The following is a 1,515-nucleotide window of genomic DNA, read 5'->3' on the forward strand; positions in this document are numbered from 1 at the left end:
AGAGAAATACAAATTGATGAAGAAGAAGAACAAGAAGAGGAACCAACGACCCCTATTGGGATACATAATTCTCGACAGTCATCAACAAGATCACATGAAGAACAACTACAACAACAACAACAACAAAGAAAAGCTCGTGGTAAACGAGTCAATATCCAAACTATCGGTTAGTTTTATAATTTTATTTTTCAAATTGATTAAATTTTAAATTATTATTTATTTATATATTGTGGTATATATCTAAGTACGTCTTTATATTTAAATTTATATGAAGATGAACCAGTAAGACAATCTTTTCCGGCAATGCCACCTCCTAGTGGTAGAGCTGTTTCACATGTGTGGTCGTATTTTACAAAAGAACCAACCGACAATCCAGATGTTTTCTTATGCACTTGTCAAATTTGTGAAAGTCAAGGAGTAAAGCCCTTAATTTCATACAATTTCGCCAGAGGTAAATACTTTTTCAGTTTTTTATACATACATTATATATTCATATTTTATAAAAATTTATTTATTGTGTTTTGTGAATACGTGTTAGGTGGTGGTACGGGATCTTTTAACAAACATTTGGCAAAGAAGCATGGAATCACAAAAGAAACTCATGCAGCAAGCGGCAGCGGGACCACAAGTAGAAGCCAACAGTGGGACATTCCAAGCACAGGTATGCCTTTTAAATATAATCGTAATGATATGATTGATGAATTTTCTAAGTATGTAATTTGTGATGAATTGCCTTTTAACCACGGTGAAAGTAGGGCACACGAGCGTTTCACTAGAAAAACTTTGCAACCACAATATAGAGCAATCTCTAGGAGCACTCTTAAAAGACGCACAATTAAATTATATGAATCAATGCGCTATGAATTAATTGAAATGTTTAAATCTTTTAATGGTAGGGTTAGCATAACAACTGATATTTGGTCTGCTCCCCCACATTTAGAATCTTATATGTGTGTAACAGCACATTGGATAGACCAAAATTAGATTATTCAAAAAAGAATAATTGCTTTTGAGACAATGCTAGAAAGACATACGGGTGAAAACATAAAATATAGATTAGTAGAGATATGTAGAGAATGGAACTTATTAGATAAGATATTTTGTTGTTCTACCGATAATGCAATCGCTAACATTAAATGTATGGAACTTTTGTATAACGAGCCTGCTTTTAGTTGTATAACATTAAATATATGTTTGCAAGAATGATTGGGATCAAGCGGAGATTCGAACACAAGGACTAAGGAATGATGATGATCAAGATGATGATGATGATCCATGGATGATGATGGATACATCTGCATCATCGTCAGGAGGAGAGTCAGCGGAAGCATCTAACCAACCAGATGATGATGACGAAGATGAATAGGATCAATCGGAAAACGATAAATCAACATTCAACAACTAAAAATAAAAGGTATGACAAAGAACTATGTGGGCTTTGATGCCTTCGGGATACGTAGGCAGCTTAGTATTCCTTTGGGTACTAGGTTCAAGTCCATTTTCTCCCTCTTTTTT

At 34.1% G+C, this 1,515-nt stretch overlaps 1 protein-coding gene across 1 annotated transcript in view; it reads left to right on the plus strand.

The window, feature by feature from the left end:
• Window positions 1–302: 302 nt before the first annotated feature.
• Window positions 303–1,515, plus strand: part of LOC130826580 (uncharacterized) — a 1,746-nt gene continuing 533 nt past the window's right edge. Inside the window, exons 1-2 of the mRNA XM_057692160.1 lie at window positions 303–451; window positions 539–661. Of these exons, the coding sequence (XP_057548143.1) occupies window positions 304–451; window positions 539–661 (271 nt within the window). The 5' untranslated portion in view covers window position 303. The remainder of the gene's footprint in view (window positions 452–538; window positions 662–1,515) is intronic.

Source organism: Amaranthus tricolor, chromosome 11 (assembly GCF_026212465.1).
Source record: "Amaranthus tricolor cultivar Red isolate AtriRed21 chromosome 11, ASM2621246v1, whole genome shotgun sequence".
NCBI classification, from domain to species: domain Eukaryota; kingdom Viridiplantae; phylum Streptophyta; class Magnoliopsida; order Caryophyllales; family Amaranthaceae; genus Amaranthus; species Amaranthus tricolor.